The sequence below is a fragment of the Protopterus annectens genome, chromosome 2.part2 (genome assembly GCF_019279795.1).
Source record: "Protopterus annectens isolate FY-2018-M chromosome 2.part2, PAN1.0, whole genome shotgun sequence".
NCBI lineage: Eukaryota > Metazoa > Chordata > Ceratodontiformes > Protopteridae > Protopterus > Protopterus annectens.
This window is the reverse complement of record NC_056730.1, coordinates 74,081,279-74,099,529: the sequence shown is the minus strand read 5'-3', so window position 1 is coordinate 74,099,529 and position 18,251 is coordinate 74,081,279. Positions and strand designations below refer to the sequence as shown.

Below are 18,251 nucleotides of genomic sequence, written 5' to 3'. Positions count from 1 at the left end.
CACTTTCATTCACACACACACACACACACACACACACACACACACACGCACACACGCATGCAGGCATGCATACAAATCTACATACATGCACACTACTTTAAAAAAAAAAAAAAATTAGCCCAAAACAGCAACAACTGAATAAAAATGGTTGTTTGCTTTTTTTTTTTTCTGTTCAAGGTAGCTTAATATGCTTCCATAAAGCTGTAGACATTTTTTACCAGGCATTGTCTGTATATTAACACACTGCTGAAGAACCTTCATAAACTTTATAGACTGCGAAGGAAAGCAGGAATGACAACAGGCATGACTGCTACATACCTGCCACCCCGTCAAAAATATTCACTCAAATATAGTGGAATGGTCAAAAAATGCACTGTAGTGCTATATAAATGGGAAACCTTGATTTCTGAAGTCCAATAGGGCATATACAGCTGTTATCAAACAACCCTAGGAAATGCAAATTTTCTGAAAGTTAAAAAACATGTACAATAGAAGTGAAAAACAACAGACACAGGCTGGTGGAAATTATTTTATTAATGGACCACACATTATAACCACTTATTCACATGGTACCTTTTTGCCATCTAGACAAGAAACCATTTATCTAAAACCATTACAGTAGTTTGCAACTTTCTCTTCACCCTGAATGCTGTTGCACTATCTTTAGTGCATCCATACATTTTCAGATTTCAGAGTATAATATGGGGACAAGAAATTGTTAGACTAATGACACTTTATCCACAAATTAAGGTTAACTGATTTATTTAATATTTAAGTATTCCTGAAGTATTCATTTCTTTGTCCCTTTTCCAACTCCACAGAGTGTGGTTTGGACCAGAAGGTAACTGATCTGGTCTAAAACTGTTTTATTCAAATAAAACATTCTAAGAAAATAGAACATCTGGAAGGTTTTTAACACTTAGTGTATCTTCTGTTACACATTAATGTTTAATAAATAATTCCACATTTTATATAAGAATATACAATATTGTTTTACCTTATTCATACTCTATTAGACTCAATGACTGTCAAACATGAGGGTACATAAATGCACTTCGTTAAATTATCTGTTACTGATTATATGCTGTTTTAAAATGATCACTGCTTAAGTACCTACAAAATTAGACAGCAGATATACTTCCACATTTTTTTAAATTGATGCTGCAGATAGGTTCACTGGCACCATAAAATAAACCACAAGATAAAATGTAGACCCTGCAAGGGACTGCACTCTTCATCATCCACAGGTTTACAACACAATGGGGAGAAGATCAAAACTGGACCTGTAGTCAAGGCTGCACACATGTAGAGGATGTGCCTTGGGAAGGCAGGTCTCTGTCCCCAAATCAAAAGGGGTCAAATAAGCAGAAAATGCAGCTGTAGCAGTTTTAGAGAAGATACACAGACTGTCACTAGATGTCCAGGGTACCACCCATATTCAAAAGTCCATCACCACCTAGGATTGGAAGGAATAATCAGGGGACTGTGCTAACCACTTTCATGACATATCTTTTGTTAGGACAACAAATCAGCTAAACAGTCCACTGTGCAGGAGAGTAAGTTTAAATAGTCAACAGAAATACCATACAAAACAGCAGATTCATTAACTTAGCACTATTTTGACAAAACAAGTAGAAAGAACAAGACAATAAGGGACAAAGCATACACAGAAATGAGAACGGTAGAGAGTGTGTGACACTGCCATTTTGTACAAGACCGAATAATATTACAAATAAGAAAGCAGAACAGCACTTACAAGACTATAAAAGGTTTGTTAGAGGCAGCCAACTGAATCAGGCATCCTGGTTATATCAAGAGGTTAACTGACTAGGGCAGGAAATATCATTTAAGGGCTTCCTTGAGTTACAGATTTTGGGGGAGTTTTTCCAGACAGATGTGGCTCTTGGCTCTTCAAAGATGATAAAACTATCTAAAAATGGAGAAAAGGCCAGGGACAGATGTCAGAAATTAACAAGCTAGGCCTTGGGCAAGCACCACAGCTTCGGAGAGGGCACTTGTGTTAGTCTTGCTCCTTCCCCAAAATAAAACCTGACAGATGCACTTAAAAGTTCCATACAGTAAAATTACAGTTGTGGGGAGATTTAACTAAAAAAAATGGTTAAAAGCCAACATCTGCAGTATAGGTGCACTGTAAACAGAGCAGGAAATCAACATTAATAATATAAGAAGATATTAAAAGGAGTCAATCTTAAACACTACTGACAACTGCAAATAACCTTTAGGTCAGTGTGGAAACCTGAATTACAAAAAGAAAAAAAGCATGTTGCAATACTGAACAAAGAATATTGGCAAAGTACAGCAGAACAGGAAAGGATGTTTGTAGAGGAAGCTATCCAGATTGCAGAAGATACAGCTACCATATTATGCATAGAAAGGAAATAGCCACTAAAACACAGCAGGAAGAAATATGCATGACCTATAGGCAAAGGATGAAAAAATATATCCAACCAAAGGGCCATGAAAGACAGTGGAGGGTTTACAACTTCTCAGCATGGACTGGCAGAAAGCAGTCTGTAAGTCTTCAGTATCTGGGATCTAAAGGAAAGTATAAGTCTATTTTTTGTCTGTTAATAAAGAAACTAAAACAAAAGCTACACTGTTCATGGGCAGAAAATGATGGTATCTATCAAGGATCAGAAAGAAATGGTAAAAAAAGAGTTACAGAGGGTATCAGAACTTGTCAGATTTGGGATGCATGGCTAGGCTTAAAAAGGCCCCTGTGGTCATTAGCCTAGTACATGCCTATGAACCTATGAAAAAAGTAAAAAGTCTGCATTCTTGCATGATGTTCAGGAGCCATGCAGCTAAATCGCAGGCAAAGGAATAATATAAAGGACATCAGTAGTACATAATTAGTTATCCAATGATGCCTGCCATTATAATTTCAAATACACTAACCATTTATTTCACCATAACTTTCTGTGCTTCAGAAAAAATGCCAGAAACAGGATATTCACATAACTAAACAAGAGAGTGTCAGAAGGAGGCTGACCCTGTTTTTCACACACCGTGACCTCCTATACAGTCAACGCACTCAATCTTTAACTTCAAAAAAATCATTCTTAACTCTCACACCCAAATTACTTCCATTTGTAAAGTGTAATCAGTACATATCAATCTTCCTGGACTCCCACAAGCAAATGGATTTCCCTTTAATAAACTGCAATCACTACATTTAATAAGATAACTATTAGTACTCTTGTATAGAAACTCAAAAAGTAAGGGTTGTCTTTTATTCTTATTTTAGGGTGCATACATGTACAAAATAATCAAAATAATAAAACTTTTTTTTCTGCCAGGAACACTACTAAAATTCTGTACACTAACTGAATATATTTTTACAGTGGGAGCACAGTTCATTGCAATGACTAAGTTATAATGTTCATTTAAATACACACCAGCCACATTCTGACCATCTCGTCGGTATCAGTTTATATTGCACATGCTTATGCAGATGTTCATTGCACTATCAGCCTTTGTTCTGATTGTCCCCTCCCCCACTCCTTCAGACCCACAGTAAAGTAATCTCGCTTAAAGGAATGCTGGCGCCAAATTAGTAGGTGAATTGCTCACAGATACGTGAACTAGAAAATTACATCTTTGCACTGGTGCAGCTATTTGGATGACTCAGTAAAACAAGAAATTAAGTGACAAATTCTAAGCTTATGCAAATGCCCATATTTTACTAGTCCACAACAGACTGTTAATGAATATCAGCTGCTATGCCACCCCTCTAGCACAAGCGAGAGGCTGCCTTGTTTGGAAATCATTTCCAAATGGTGATTACAGAGCTCATTGGTTTGAAATATCCACAATGGATGGAAGAACCATCTAAGAAGCAGGTCCTGTGTTAGTGGAAAGACTTCAGCAGTTAGCAGTTTGTGAATAAAGCATTACTGAACCTCATACAAAGAAAAACATTATTTTTAACATTTATTAAAGTAAGCAGTCGTTTGCCTGTGAAACCAGTTGTTTTAATGAAGCAGGCTTAAACTGTCAACAAAAAAGGTATTAAGGACAAAGGGTACAATGAGAATGTTAAAATGTGCACATTGATAAGCCAACGATTTGGCATCCAAGCTATGTGACAGAACTATCTAGTTTATTTATTTAGAATTAAGTGGGGTACAGCAGTGATCACAAATGACCAATTTTAGTTTTAGCTCTGGAAAACATTAAATTATAGCTCAGAGTTATGCAAGTGCTGTGAGTAAACCTTTATCAGGGATCACTCAAGACAGCTACTGTATGGTCCTCTATTTCTTTACATTTTTAAAATCACATTAACTAATTTTCTGCCATTAACTTTGATACTGCACTAAACACAACAAAACACTTTGCATTTGATTTTCAGTTTCCATGGACACCACTACACGTTTTGGCTATAGTCCCAACAACTAAATCACAACTGTACATATTTTGTGTTTAATTGCAGGTTCATTTTAATTATGCACTGCATTTTTTAAATATTTCCTCTTCTACTGTCCCCTTTACACTCTCTAATAAAGTAAAGAACAGGAATGCTAAAGTGCGTGTGTTGTTTGATGACTGCAGCTATGCACAATATTACATAGCACCATGTTAGACATAAGGTCAAGCAAAGAACCTAAGATGGCCTCAAATAACTAGAAATAAGGAATGCAGGGTAACATGCTGTGAATGATCAGCCCCAGAAACATCAGAATAGGTTACCGACCTAAATGAGATAGAGATGACATTTTCCAAAATAAATGTGTTTAGACAGGCTCACTGTAAAAACATAAGGCAAACTGATGGGTGTGTGCATAAATATGATTAATGAACCAAAATCCCTACAAAACAAATACTGCTGACTGAGATACCTAAATTAATCAGCTAAAACAATAATGTCTGGCATGAAAAGGAGTTGCACACTATATCACAATTTCTTTTTTAAACATAAAACAACATTGGGGAGACAAACTCATCGTGTTACGCAGTGTATGGGCAGAAAAATAACTTCATGTAATGGAACTCAAAGGAGACAGAGTAGGTACTGGAACATGGACAAAACCCTAGGGCAACAGTACACTCTGGGACACTGCAGGGGTTCTAGATGTCTCTTCAACTGACCACTGAAATTTCCATGATCTGGTGATGTAGCTGCTTATTCCAAGACATAGTGCAATATCGCATAACATTCCGCTGTACAGCATCTTGTAAAACACATTACTATGGTCAGTACTGCTCACTGGATCTTTCACATGGTGCATGATTAGAAGGATTTTGACATGGTATGAAAGGCCAATACAGTTCAGACTATGTTGCTATAAACTTTGGGCCCTGCTATTTTACTTTAAGGCATATGTGCTCGCATTTCTATTGAAAAAACATCTTGTACAAACACTTTACAACTACACATTTAATCTACAATTAAAATAAAAGTCAAACTAGAAGGATTATCATTTTTAAAAAGAATCACCCATGTGTCAAAACTCTACCTCTTAGTGGGAAATTATTTTGAGGTACTATGCAAGCTGCGTATTTTGGTGACTAAGTATTATTCTGTCCTTAGTTCTCCCTAGCACAGTGCATACTGATACTTAATGGATCAAACAACGATCTCCCAAACAACCATGACTGCCTTCAGTCTGAAACACCAATTAGCAAGTGGCCATATGATCATGTGCAGTCCTGGTGCCTGACCACGCTAGCTTGGAAAATGACCACAGACATATGGCTCTGCAAACTTCAGCAAAAAGCCACTGACATGTTTGACATCACACTACTAGTGTGAGGACATTGCAGCTACTGTTAGACTATGGACTGCCAGGAAAACTAGATGGATATTTCATCAATGCCACTTCCTTTAAAATGTCCAGTACAGCAGGCTAGATAAAGGACAAAACAAATACATATATTGTAAAATTATCAAGATAAAAACTGAATTTAGGTAAACAAATTAATCAGAATGCACCTCAATGACATGTACAGCTTTGACACACGAATGCTTCCAGCACAAAATACAGATTTTAGCACCTAAACACAGACTAACTAGTAAGGCAACAGCTGTATTAAGTTATAAGGAGGAGGACTGGCTTTATGCAGTCTGACGCAGGCTCAAGTTGTGTACTGGACCAATAACAAGTATGAAACTGATCAGAAATATTTCAGAAATTTGAATTCTGCTTTTGTATACTCCTACATTTAATCTGATTATGTGGCTAAGCTAAAACTGGAATACCTTCAGAATATTATTCCACAACTTTTGTGCTCACAATAAGACACTCTCCTAAACTGTGGGAGACTTCTCAGAGTGGCCTTCAATCATGTCTCTGTTTTCTTTGTTTCACATTGTTCTCTAAGGAAGAAAAGCCATTTGGGTGTCCGTTCACAGCTGTTGCAGACCCGTTCTGATATTCTTTCCGTCTCGATGATTTGGCTGTGTATGTCTAAATGTAAAATGCACATTCAAATGTATTAGATATATTTCATTAAAGGCACACGAAACAAATATAAATCTAAGAAGGATTATTTGCTAAGTAATCCAAATAGGCAGGAAAAACTATGAAATACAATTATAGTTTATATCTGATGCACCTAAATGAGTTGCATCAAACTGTGTTGCTGTGCTGTTTACCAAGTCACAAATAGAATACGATATGCGTTCCGCACCTTCATCTACACAAACTTAAGCTCAGTCTTCTCATGTTTAGTTTCTGCACAAAGAACTCAACCAAAACTGTAATGAAATAATAGCTACCAAGTAGAACGCTGCCCAAACAAATCCATATTTCAAAGAAATTCAAAAAGCATACAGTCTTCTGTAACAAAGCAGGTTGGCCATACTTCATTCAAATTTATATTACATGCAAAGCTGCTGCCCTCTCCCTGTGGCAGAATGAGACAGCTTTTCAGTACGTTCATATTCTCTCTTGGATGTAGACCCTAAGCTTGGGCAAACTGGAAGAATAATAGAAATGGACAGAATGTCCAAAATGATACTGACCTTGAGGTAAAACGGCTTCTTGTGAAACACTTGCTAACATCTCCTTTGGTGGTGTCTGATTGTTATTTTCACTTTACAAAAGTCATTGGACTTGCCCCCAAAATCTCACCACAAACACCAATACTGCAGCTCACCACTCCTAGTACACAGCCTAACATGAATTCTGGTCATTCCTTTTTTTGCACCTCATCAGGACCCTATCCATCAGCTGACCTATATGCACCCAAATTATAATGACACAGATTAGGAATACTAGCCAATAAACTTGTCATATTAGCTAAATAAGCATTTCTTCAATGCAAAAATGCAAGCTGTTAACCAGATTTAATTTCTCGACAAACTGGGTGTTAAGCTAGATTGCATATAAAAGGATTAGAATAATGTAATAAAACTTGAGTAGGCAGCTAATAGAGTACACATTGTGTGCATTTAATTAATAAAAACACTTTATCCCAGTATTACACATTGTGAATTGCACAGAAAAAAACAGACATGCAGTTCATTTGACTTTCATGCACCGACTGTCCCTTCTTGCACCAGGGATCTTGAAATGGGGTTCTTCTGCTTTTGTTGTTTGCACTTGGCTGTGGAAAACCACAGTGCACCAGTACTTTTATGTTAAGTCCCTTGTTGTTTTTGACCTGGGGTTGAGATGTGGAAATCTAAACACAGTGTGGAGAGGAAAGTGTAGTTTAGAGTCCACGAACGGTGCAGTGGTTTGCATTGTCGCTGCAAAGTAAGATGTTCTCTGGTTCGATTCTAGGCTGGGGTGCCTTCTGTGCGAAGTCAGCATGTCCTCCCTGTGTTCATGTGGGTTTCTTCCCAGGCCTCTGCTGAAAACTGTCTTGTTCCAAGTTGGACTTTCCCGATAAACAAATGATAAATAAAACATGTTTTTGCAGTAGTGGTCTCTCATCCCACCTTGTGTTGTGTTTCAGCTTTCTGTTGCATAGAGCTCAGGGGAATATGATACCCTCCTCTGACACCTGATCCCAGTGAAAAAATACATACAAATGCTTTTTTTATGTCTATGCAGCTTAATCCTTTTCCAAAGAAAAAAGGACTGTTATTTGCTGGAAACCAAAAACAACTTCTTCATACAAATTTTTTTACATCATTGTGTATCTGAGATTGTGCACAATGCTTGTATCCGGTGCTGTGCATGAGGCTTGCATATCTGATCTGAAACCACACGTCTGCAAAGATGTGGCTCAGGAGAACAGCAGTCAATCTATGCCACAAATTAGGCTGTGTAATACGGCATGGGATGCTGCTGCCAGTAAGGGAGAGTGGGACACAGATCATCTCATCCTCACCAGCACTGCTGCCACTAGGGTGGCCCACATTCACAATGATTACCAGTCAAAACACTATCTGATGCTGAACTGCATTCCATATCACTCAAAGCACACCTTTTTGTATTAGTGGAACCATTTTTTTTTACAATGACTTTTATACTTGACTACCATTAAGACAACACCACCTTTTTTTTCAACATCTTATCTAAAACCTCTAACACATGACATGACTCAGCCCTACCCATTTTTGAATGGCAGGAACATAGCCGGGAGGTTCAGCGCTGTCTATGCAAATGCACTTTCACCATGTTGGCAGATTATCTAGTCATAAGTTAAATTGTAATATTCTAGCAGTTTGTTAGTCTTGAAAAATGAGATGATGCTTCATAGCAACTAACTGCTTACACTGTAGACATTTTAAGTCAACATATGCCTATCGGTTTAACGTCTGTTTAAATTAAATTCCCTTACAGCTAGGGGAAATGGGACTAGTCTGCTTTATTCAGAATGAATGATGAAGAATAAGTATATGAAAAAGAAAGTCAAATGTAAGAAACAAATCCTGAAAGAAATGCTAATTTGATGCATCATTTCCCTTTCAGTGCTTTTGCAGAGCTTGAAACTTTTCCTTCAAATGTATAAAGACCAAAAACAGTGATTCATAAGCTAACATCTATGCATTTCCTTTAAAGTAACCTGATTTTTCTTTTTTTAACATGTTTTGTCTAGTTGTGTTGAACTTATAAAACAGAAGGATATTCTGAAGTGGCTTGAAGATCGACTCCTGTAGGGCATGATGGGATAAGCACAGTCTTCAGATTGGTCAACAAATTTTTATTCGGCGAGTGATTCGCTGAAAAGTCCACTGTCTGCTCTCTAAGTCATCAGTTGCTAAATCTGTAAACCAGACTAACATTTTTACTTCAAACAGCAAGAGGTCATATTTTATTTCATGCTGCAGTGCTGCAATGATAATAACAAAAGGAAGGAGGATTAGGATATTTAGCCATCTTCTGTATGAAGAATGTAGGAGAATGAAACCAAATTATTCAGTTAATGCTTTTAAGTCCAGGTTTGCACTGCCTCAGTATAACAGAGACTTTTCTTTTTGGTAAATGAGCATTCCTGTTTTCTCTAGGACTGTATTATTTCAAGTTGGAATATTAAAATACTAAGGAGATGAAGAGAGCCCAATATGTATATTTTATGCGGCATAATATGTCATTTTAGTATTTGCCCAAGTAAAAAAAAAATCAACAAAGTTTCATTGTTCCATTTTCAGCTAATTGCAGGTGACTAGTGGCAAATCTATGTCTTAAGAATACTAACATATTGTGTGTAATGCACACCACTGACAGATCCAGCAAGCACAAAAAGACTTGAATCAAACATTTGGGCACCATCTCCAAGAAGATCCACTTCTGTCATAAAAGAAATTAAACTCATTTCTTGACAGAGTATGATGCAGAGCAATTCATACTCTCCTGGCTGGCTCTATGGCAGAGAGGGACAGATCCCTGATTTCAACGCATGTGACCAGGGCTCAACTAGCAGCACCAACACTGGAGAAGCGTTTGTAGGAAAGAATAAGAGGGAAGGGACATGACCTGCTCACCTCTCCTGGAAGGAGGGGAGGGTTGCATACACTCTGGGAAAGCACAAGGAAATGTGGGAACCAATAAAAGGTCAGCCTATTGGTACCTACCTTTCCCTGCTACCTGGGTAGACATTGGAAAGCGGGCTCATAAAGGAAAAAAAAACATCAAGCCACTTCTGATGGATGTTTAAATGATGATGACTGACAGGCATTAGGGGGAAAAAAAAGTATAAAATCCATCCTTTCTAGATCTATCCCTTTAGAGGAAGGGAATAAGTTTTATTCAATGCTACTACCTTCTAGATGCACCTACTATATTTCTTACGTTAGAGTGCTACAGATTCACACTTACTTTTGCTAATAGTTATTTTACATAAATTATATATCCTCCAAAGAGCTAGTATTTTTTACACTGGTACCTTTGATTCATAAAACTAAAAATGCAATGGGACATTTCTTTTTTGAACTACTAAAGGCCTCCTTCAATTTTTTTTTTAGCTAGGTGAATGCTTCGGTTATCTAGTACTTATCTTTTATCAATAAACTGCTAAAATTGTAGCAGCTTTCCTTTGCTGTACTTATAAATTCTTTGTTAGAATAAACTTAATAACCAAATACCACACGGAGAACCTCGACAACTATTGTTTACACAATATAGTAAAAGCATGACAATGTTCTGTTTGTTTTGTGTATAACCCTTTCGTGGAATTCAAGAATAGAACGTGTAAAAGATGTACATTTGATGCTCGTTTAGAACAGGACTTTAATAAACTTGAATTTGAGGGTGATTAGCAGTTAAATTCCACCTCCTAGAGAAAGATGGTACTGCTCCTGTAACCAAAACAATTATATGAAATGATGTTACTTTTGGCAGAATTATAACGAACAGTGACATGGGACACAATCATAGTCAGAGGTCGGTTGAAGACACAGAAGCCAATGAAAGATGGGCATTTTGGCCTGGAAATGAATAAAGAACTTGTTTTTAATAATTTTTTAATAATCTCCTTCATTACTGTGAACCCTGCCCTTGACTGCCTCTGTGACAGTATGGCCATAATGGGAATCAGCAGCTGTGAGAACACCCCTCAGGGGGACCACAACCTCTCCAAGAACACTGTACCCTATGACCATCTGGTCAGTGATGTTGCTGGTGCCTAGGTGACAGAGACTAACCAAAGCCAGCTCCCTGTTCTTGTGGATTCCACAAGATGCATCAAAAAGGCTTTCTTAAAGTACTGGATAACTGAGAAGGAACACTGGGAAGAATGCAATTGTACTCCAGCAGCTGAAAGGTATTCTTTTTTCTCTTCATGTCCTAAAGATGTTGACCAGTTTCAGGCCCAAATAGCAGGGACTGCTTAAGAAGCGCATCCATAAATATTACCTAACTGCCATCAGTGAAAGGTGTAAGACGCAAAATGAAGTTCAGCTGCATGGCTGTGCTGGATACTGCAGATCTCTCAGCAGCATTACACACACTATGTACCACAAGTTTCCTGATAAGCAAACGTGTGAGTCTGGCTAAAGAATGTCTTCTTTTTTGAGACCATCCGACAGGCTTTCAAAGTAAAGAACATTCCATTCAAAATATCCCTCTGAAAGTACAGCATCTGCTTAACGCAGCTCAGCTCCCTAAGATACAATGTTAATGATGCAGTCTGCCTCTCCAGCTAGTTCAGCACCACTGGTTCTTTGTCAAGGGGTGGAGAGAGACTGACTGAGGAGTACAGTCCTTCCTCAGAACAGTCACAGAAAGTCATACCCAAATTAGGTGTCCCCATCCAGAAAACACAATCTGTCAAGAATCTAAAAATCCTGGCATCTTTGGGCAGGGTACATAATGTCTGGATTGTTCAATGCTATCTTTACAGCATTTCTAATAGTATCACCCACAAAAGGAGTCACCCCAGAAGATATTTGTCACATTCTGCAGGCTTCCTACACTCTTTTCTGCAGAGAGAAAGCACCTGTGAGGTCCAGATACCACTTCTATTCAACTTCAGTAAATACTCACTAACATTTTTTTTTGTACCCCAATGGATCCTCTACCTGTACACAATTGGCTCATTTGTTCTGCAGTCATGGGAGCCTATTCTTTCCAGACAGGGAACAGCCCTACGGCCCATTCATTCCTGCCCAGGATTCTCACATTAGTTCAACCTCTCACTGCAAGGGTTGGGTGGTAGGCAGAGGGTCAGCCCTGTTGGTCCTGAAGGGGTGACCTACCCTTCCCTGGCAAATCACCCCCCTTCCCCTGCAGTGGCTCTTTGTTATTTTGCTTTAACTGCCCTCCAAGGGTTCTCTTTGGCTCACTTCACAATTGCACACAGCAGTTCCAGGTCCAGGCTCTAATGGGTAGAAACCCAAGTACTTAGGTGACACTAATATCAGTGAGCCAGAACTGCTTTCCACCCATGACCCAGGATGGGGTGGAGCAGGCAGCAGCCACTCAAGCTCATCCTCCTCTGCCAGCTCCTACAGGTATTGGATTCACCATCACCTGCAGTGCAGTCAGGCTCTATCCCTCTATGCCAGAGTGGCTCAATGTGGTCGAACTTCTTGATTCTTTTTCTTGGTGCCATTATGGAATCTTCTGTATCTGAAGACAAAATAATCTTTGGAAAGCTGGTTGTCCTAGTGCCAAAGGTCCCTGCTCTATCCCTGACATGTGCAAGGTGAAGGCTCTAGAGGATCCTGCATTGGAACAAGAGGTAATGCCTTCACTTGGTCTCATTACTAGTTAGTACAGGGGTAGCAGATGTTGTCTACCTAAAATCAGCTGAACATGGTGGTCTGCAGTGACCCCACCATCACCAGTATGTCTAACATCAGGTGAGTTAGCAATGGACCCAATCCAAGCCCACCAGGAGAGTGACTGAGGGAATAAATCAGTGCAGGGCTTGAAGAAACCAACCTAGAAGCCCAGAAATGGCCCAGTGCTGGGAAAAAGAGACAGGTCTATGTAGGGCCACTTGAAAACAACATGGAATTAGCACTCTCTGGAGGAAGATGGACTGGTGCTAGGGCCATTGGTCAAGCGTAAGCAACACAACACGGAAAATGTTGGGAATCCAGAATCCAAAGAAGCAAGAAGTGAGATCTCACAAGCACCTGAAATTCAGAAACCAAGCATATGTGCAGTCCAAATGGTCCTACAGAGAACCTGGTGTCAAACTAGATCCACTTAATGTCTCACATAGGTCTCATACAGGAAGGGACCAAAGCTGTCCATCTATGCTGAAGTTCTGCAAAAGTCCTGGCAGCCTCATACAAGTTGAGATATTCCTCCTTGTGAAGAGCTCATTACAACATTAGTTAGAGAAGTAGCCAGTGGGAAATTTTCCAGCTCTGTAGCTTGTACACTTGTTCTTGTACAAGAAGACATGGCTTTAATTTTAGCTCGCTTAGAAAATTTGGTCTTAATGCACAACTGGCTGATAGACCTGTGGTTATGAAAAATGTTACTTCTTAGACTGAGTACACATAGAAGGGACGGCATCATTGAAGAACATGTTTATCACAACTGTCAGCTTGAATAACGTTTGATGTAGCCACACTTAATAGAAGCCCTAATTAACAAAAGTAAATGAATACAGAGAGGAAAACATGTTGGAGATATACTCAAAGATCAAGAAAAGAGAAAAATCTCAACACAAAAGTAGAGTACAGAAATGAATCAGCAGAAAGTGAAGACACTTTCAGTTCATAACTAAATTCTCGACTTACAGCAAAAAGATGTGATGGGAGAAGGAGGTCACCTTCCTATACTCAACACTTGAGTAGAAAAAGGGACAAAAGGAACTATCTGCAAAGCTTAAGCCTAAAAAATGTAGGATGGGACTGACAGAATCCAGTCCAATACATTCAGTGGTAGGACGAAGTAGGAATTGGAGAAAAGAGATATAAGGTATCATGGGAAGGGAGGTACATATGTAGCATGGGAAATTATTTCCATGGAGATAAACATGCATTGTATGTTAAGTACTAAATATTAATGAAGACTGAATTCTCCTTAGCAGATGCATATTACATTTCACATGACTCTGAGATGATCCAAGTATTCGTTAAATTCAGCAGTCATCAAAAAACAACTACTTAACAGCAACATTTCTAAACTCATGCATGCATCCACACATAACCAATTTTTGCATATGTCTGAACACGACTTATTATGCCAAGTGTCAAGGATGCAATAGTTTTTATGTCAGAAAAAAACAACTGGATGCTGAAAGAGAGAGAGAGAGAGTACTTGAACATATAGGTGACAACCAGAATAAGAAATCTACAAATACCTTAGCTAGATATGCTACTGACTTTGGTCCTGCACACTATTTTAAATTTACTGTTTTGCAGATGACTGAACAAACCAAATAGAGGGGATTATATCAAAAATGTCACAGAATGTACTGAGCTCAGATGGATTATTTTACTGAAAGCTGACTCACCTGCTGGTTTGAATGACACTCAACTATTAAACCAGTCTTGTGAGCACATGACTGGAGGCATTGATTCTACTGCCTTCCTCTTTGTGAATGAAGTTTTTTGATTGGGGTTTTATGAATGATTCAAAGTTACCTGATTTGTAGTAGGAAGACGTGATTTTATTTTTGATTGGTTACTTCATATTTTAATTACTGAAGCACTTTCATTGATGTTATGGTCTGAAAAAGTGGCTATCAGCTATGAAAACACAACGTCTTTTATTGGCTTTTATCATTTATATTAAAAGGTTGTACATTCCAGCCGTGGTGGTAGAGTTTGTTGTTTGTTGTACACATCTAGCTTACCAAATATTCTCATATTTCTTCAGTAATCTACTGTACTTTGTTATTACTTTCCCTTACAGGTCCTCCAGATACATCCTCACTATTGCAAATACAGTTCCATTCCCCACCCATAAATATTCACCGCTGAAAGATTACTACTTCTCCAAAAATTATCTTTTAAGTTCCATGATATTACTTTTAGGTGGAATATAAATACATGCCAACAAAACATAATTATCCTCTCACCCACCAAAAAACACTTACTAGCACAAATCTATCACTGTCTTTTTCCTCACTTCTTTTACTATTAAAGCCCCTCTGGTAATCAGTATTATTCCCCTTTTCTTTTGTCCTTAATATTCTGCATAAATCCTTTATCAAATTCACATTCCCATTTCTGTCTGAATGTGTCACCTGCAACATTGCTATTTGCTCGTTACATTAATTATACACCGTATTTCTTAATATAATTCAATACTGTTTGCTCTTTGTCTATACCTGTAAGACCATTTGCATCAGATGATACTATGGAAAGACTAGCTACTATGATAGAAAGCTATCATTATCACTACTTATACATGACAGTTCTTTGGAATGTATATTTCCAACTGTTAGCTTACATACATACACCATTGTTTGGCATGCTGATCTCTTGTGCAGTTACTTCTTCTCATCTCCATTTGAACCTATGTCACATTAACACTTTATGCATCAATGAAAACACCCCAAAAATAAAAAATAAAAAGATTTTCAGAACCCCTCCATCCTGTTTTAACTTGCATCAAACACACAAAACTATGTATATTTTCAAAAATAAATAAATAAATAAATGCAACTTGTCCCTCCAGGTAGGAGCAGATGCCCCAAAATTGACAGATGCACACACAGACATACCTATCCTAACATTAAGGTTACCCATGCTGAAGCACACATTATAGCCCATGTTCCCACTTACACCGATTGCTATCAGTTGATCTGATGAAGGAATTGTCTGAAAGCACTTATCTTTTATGCTTAACAATTAAATTTATGGTTTTAGCTGTCTAGGTCCTTGTTGGTTTTTGCTGCTTACATTTGTGATTTGTCTGACCCAAGGTGGACTTTTATCTTTTGTTTGCTGGGTTTTCTCCACGTATTCTGTTTTTCATCCTTAGTCACTGTTAACATCTCAGAAAAAAGATACAAATATCTTGTATTGCCTTTCACGCAACATTTGTGGCTAACTTTCCTCTCTATTTAGAGCATTCTCTACATTCCCCTTACCTGGATATAGAAGTTGCTGAAGAGAACAATCAGTGAAATCATGTAGCCGATCTGAAAATACAGCCAGCCAAGAGAGAATCCACAGGGCCAAATGACACCACAGGCAGTCTGGATAATTGTCAGCACAAACTGAATCTGAAAGAAAGGAAAAGCCTGACATCTTAAAATAAAAATATAAAAAATAGAGTAATGAAAATTGTTACATACATTGAATCACATAATAAAAAAGGAAATTTTTTAATATTATAGAAAGTTCATTCTTACTAGTAATGCACACGTAACATTTCTTTTTACTTTTATTTATAGTCCTTTCAAACTGGACTGGTACATATGGTATCAGTACTTTCAACTACTTTTTCAATTCTTTGATTTCAGATGGTTCCTTAAAAATTGCCAGAAATAATATATTAGTACCTTCAGAGCTCTATATGCACACATATGCAAATCCAGTGCACAACAATGTTACTCTTTTGTACAGCATAGTCCCTGGCCTAACAGTAGCTGTTGCAACAATGTAATATAGCCCCTTAACATAAAAAAAAATCCACATTATTTCCACTGGCAACAGCAGCTTGTAGTCTTGTGGCCAGATATTGGGGTCCCACAGTCTGCTTTAAAAACAAACTCCTCATTGGCATAAACATACGCATAATGTAACCGATACCTACAAGAGGTCCTGCAGCCAAAAATGTAATATTCCCTTCCTTTGTTAATTGAATTGATGTTCTATTCACAACTGACTGGTTTCCAGAAATATATATATATATATATATATATATATATATATATATATATATATATATATATATATATATGGACAGGGTACCAAATTAAGGTAAATGCCAATAAAAAGAATATAGTGCAACAATATCATACTTATGTACAAACGCCAGTAAAAAAAAACAATATAAAATCCAAAATTCTGAATTCTAAACAAACACTAAAATCTGAGGTAACAGATTGCAATTTTCTAAAGTACTGCAAGCAATACTTGCAATGCACGTGTACGCGTTTGTTGTGTGTGTGTGTGTGTGTGTGTGTGTGTGTGTGTGGTGGTGGTGGTGGGGGTACCAGGAAAAAAATGCATGCAATTCCTACGAAGGACAGCAAAGAAAATTTAAATAGCATGATAATTACAATTCTGCCTTTGGCTGACCTATATGACTCAATGTGAAAGGGTAACTACAAAGGCTAACAAGATGATGGGGTGCACTGTTTTAGCAGTGGACACGAAATTCTAAAATAGCCTTTTGTCATACAGTGGAATGAATACATGGGCAGCAGTTTGGTTCCAATCATCAGAATTTGAAATGGTGTATTAAACTCATAGGAAGAGAGTAAATATTACTAAAATTATGAGAGGGAGGAGGTGCCAGGGTGTGAGAAAGATTGTAAGGACAACCAGTATGCAGTATGAGAGGAGAAAGAAAAATTGATGATAAAATATAAATATACTGCACTGTCAAGGGCAAACAGGAGGAGTGGAGTTGAAAGAATTGAACGGGGGAAAATGATGAGAAAAGGTTACTTCAAAGCTTATTTAACAAAATACTTATAAGGTACTGGGTTCCTTGAAACACACTGCTAGAGGAAGTAGTAAGGTATACTTCAGTGAACGGGGAGAGCAAATTACTTAAAACAGATGGTATAAGGCATGAGGTAAAGGATAGGCAGCTGTACAGATTTTAGATGAATACTCAAATGTACTCAGCCAGAACAAAATGCTCTCAGACCAAATGCTGCCAAAAGAACACAATAGTAATGTAACAAACACCAAAAGAACACAATAGTAATGCAACAAACACCAGAAGAACAAAATAGTAATGTAACAAACACCAGAAGAACACAATAGTAATGTAACAAACACCAGAAGAACACATAGTACTCTAACAAACACCAGAAGAACACTATAGTAATGTAACAAACATCAAAAGAACACAATAGTAATGTAACAAACACCAGAAGAACACAACAGTAAAGTCACAAACATCAAAGAAAAGCTGAGAATTGCTGGAAGTTCCTTTTAGTACTTTTGTGTGTTACTCAAGACATCATCAAATGTCCAATCTTAGTACAAAGCATATGTAACAACTGTTTAAATTTTACTTATGGGCAGATCGCAATACTGTTGTTTATGGAAACACCAGGAACCTACAAGCATACCTTTCAACCTTCTAGTGAAAGAATTCCATGCAAAGCTAAAAATAATGGGGAAACGACACAAAATCAGGGACAGATTTTAAATATTGCTTTATAAGCTTAGAAAGTTGTTAGAACAACAGGTTTTGCATTAGCATGCACTTTCTGAAGAACATGAAGTCCAAATCTCAAATGTC

General features: G+C 37.7%; 1 protein-coding gene across 3 annotated transcripts in view; it reads right to left on the bottom strand.

Annotated features, from left to right (window-relative positions):
• Positions 1-516: 516 nt before the first annotated feature.
• The window catches only part of ELOVL5 (ELOVL fatty acid elongase 5), a 727,972-nt gene continuing 710,237 nt past the window's right edge, over positions 517-18,251 (bottom strand). For all 3 annotated transcript variants that reach the window (XM_044063755.1, XM_044063753.1, XM_044063756.1), the window contains exons 7-8: positions 15,916-16,050; positions 517-6,431 (exon numbers count right to left, since the gene is read on the bottom strand). In XM_044063755.1, the coding sequence (XP_043919690.1) occupies positions 6,303-6,431; positions 15,916-16,050 (264 nt within the window). In that variant the 3' untranslated portion in view covers positions 517-6,302. The remainder of the gene's footprint in view (positions 6,432-15,915; positions 16,051-18,251) is intronic.